Raw genomic sequence first — 2,728 nt, forward strand, 5'->3', positions numbered from 1 at the left:
TCTTCTCTTTCTCTTACTTATCAATTTGTATTAAATCTAAATCATTCATTATTAAGACTATTTTTATAGATGAAGGTAATATACCAAATCTCAAATTTTGGAGTTGAATTAAATAATATATAGTTAAATATAACAAAAAAAATACTATAACCTTTTACAAATTTGTCCAATAGGGATTGCATAAAATTAATAAAATTACATAAAAAAAAAGTATGAAAAGCTGATGTAATAGAGAATTAAATTATTAAAATGTAAAGATGCGTTTTACCTAGAAAAAAAAAAACAAAACAGCTAGTTATATAGTCACATAACAGCACATAGTCTCTCATACTAAGGCATAGTTTGGTAAGTAAAATTATTCTAAAAATCATTACTCATATAAATAATCTTAATTAAATGTGATAAATAAGACGAATAAACATCAGTTTTATGTTTATGTTGTTTAGTAGGTATAATTATAAAATATGTATTGACAATATCATCCTTTTAATTTATGTAAGTTTTACTTGATTAATTAATGTTAGTAGATTAATGTACAAGAAGGGCTATTTTGGTTCCTTCCGATTGCAATGAATGGTTAGGACTTATGAATTACAAAGTGATATAGAAAAATGAAAGATAGTAAGAAAAGGGTAAAAGGAATTCCAGTCGTATTTCGGGTGCGAAACAAGACGTTGATTCCATAATTTGCGGCACTACTATTCATATTATCTATATATATAACCGTCGGTTTTTAATTTGATATTTGTTGTGCCATGTAAGGGGAGAGGAATTTAGGCCATCGAAATGTATTCTTCTCTCTCTTCTTGTTATAGTTGTAATTGAAATCCCCACCCAGTTTTGGTGGTTTGTTCTTGTCGCTTCTCCCATCCACTTTGTTTTTCTATCATGGCTTCTATTCATCGTTAAGCCGTGCCAATGGATGCCACAAGAAACCGTGGGAGAGGCAGATTTTTGGCCTGTTTTCGGCCGCTCACCCTCGACGCCGCCGACTATGATCCCGTCTCCGCCCCTCCTTCCGTCCAGTCCTCCCCCGTCCGGAAGAAGAAGCTTCGCCGCAGTTTGTCCGCCGCCCTCAAGGCCGTTATCTTTCGGACCACACTGGTAATTTAAATATTAGTTTTTGACTTAATATCATTTCACTGGTTTATGAATATCAAACTTGTTTTGAATACTGTTATAATTGGCATCACAATACACATATTACAATATCATTTCGGAATATCAATTTATGATTGAATATCATAAACTTGATTTAAATACTATATCATTTCGCTGATTTATGAATATTAATTTATGATTGAATATCATAAACTTGATTTAAATACTTTAATAATTGGCATCACAATACATGCTATATCATTTCGTTGATTTATGAATATCAATTTTTGACTGAATATCGTAAACTTGATTCAAACTATGAACAGCTGAAGAAGTCCCGGAGCGAAAATAGCAGAGACGAATACGCGGATCGCAGAATCAGCTTCTGGCCCTTTAGAGGCAAAGGCTTCATAAAATCGAAGAAGAAGAAGAACGCGTCGCCGCTAGCGCCCGACGGAGGCATCTGGCCCAGCGCAAACGCTTCGCCGCTATTCTCATCGGACGCAAGCCAAACTTCGTCGGTATCATCTCTCTCCGGCTCCGCACGCTCCTCACCAGCGCGGTCGGAAGCAGAAAGCGTCCAGGGATGCGTCTCCGTCGACCATTTCAGGCAAATGAACCTGAATACGAAGCGAAGAGCCGTAAAGAAATGCAGTTACAACATGGAAATATGTGTGCTTTTGATGTGCTTGGCTGCATTGATTTGGGGGAAAGTTTTTGCGGTGGTGGCTTGCACTTCAGCGTGGTTGTTCATTGCTCCCGGCGGGAAAGTCGGACGGGCTGAGTCGTACGAGTTAGGCGACTCGGAGGAGTATAAGAAGCGGGTGATGATGGAAGGGCTGTTGGAGAGGGATCGGTGTAGGGTGTTTCAGTATTGAAATTTTTCTGGTGAACAAATTGAAAATTGAAAATTTTCTTTTTGTATGTAAGATGTGTTTTCTTTTTGTTTCCAAAATTATTGGATGCTGTCCTTGTTGTGAAGGAAGAGCTATTATTAGTTTTTCTTAATGTTGTTTTGTGAAGGGGCTAAGCAAAGTTTAGCTCGTTTGTAGTTGTAATGTGTTCTGGAGTTCGAGTATCAATAATTGTACGTGATATAATCTGTATAATAAATGTTTGATCTCGTCTTCAACCAATATGTTTGTTTCTTCTTCTTTTTTTGTGTGTGTTTTTTAACTCAACAAAGCAAACTTTTGAGGATGTTGTGAGTGGTTTTGTACTGCCAGTGGCGGATCCAGGATTTTCGATCTGCGGTGCGAATACACCGTAAATACTCATACCAATAGGGAGCTTCAATGTTTGAAAAATATTTTATTATTTCATTGAAATATTTTTTAATTAAAAAACATCACTGTATACGAAAACGAATTAATTCCTGGTGTTACTAGTTGAATAACTTCTATAATCTAAAATAGAAATTCTTAGATTACGTAGTACTATAATTTATTTAAGCTTTTGCATGATGTGTTATTTATAATGAGCAATCATCTTTCGACTTATATAAAAAGGCTTCATTAGTTTTTTTTAAAAATAGAAAAGTATTAAATGTACTAAAGAATTAAAATTCTTAACAAACTAATTGAGAAATTATAAAAATAAAGAAATGCATAAGAAAAAAATAAAAAAT

General features: G+C 34.6%; 1 protein-coding gene across 1 annotated transcript; it reads left to right on the forward strand.

Moving 5' to 3' along the window:
* The first annotated feature begins 767 nt into the window (after positions 1–767).
* Positions 768–2,237, forward strand: LOC121784545. Its single transcript, XM_042182706.1, has 2 exons — positions 768–1,104; positions 1,428–2,237. Exons 1-2 carry the CDS (start codon positions 919–921, stop codon positions 1,977–1,979), a joined length of 738 nt encoding a protein of 245 aa, XP_042038640.1. The 5' UTR covers positions 768–918; the 3' UTR covers positions 1,980–2,237.
* The last annotated feature ends 491 nt before the right edge of the window (positions 2,238–2,728 follow it).

Source organism: Salvia splendens, chromosome 21, assembly GCF_004379255.2.
Source record: "Salvia splendens isolate huo1 chromosome 21, SspV2, whole genome shotgun sequence".
Lineage (NCBI taxonomy): Eukaryota > Viridiplantae > Streptophyta > Magnoliopsida > Lamiales > Lamiaceae > Salvia > Salvia splendens.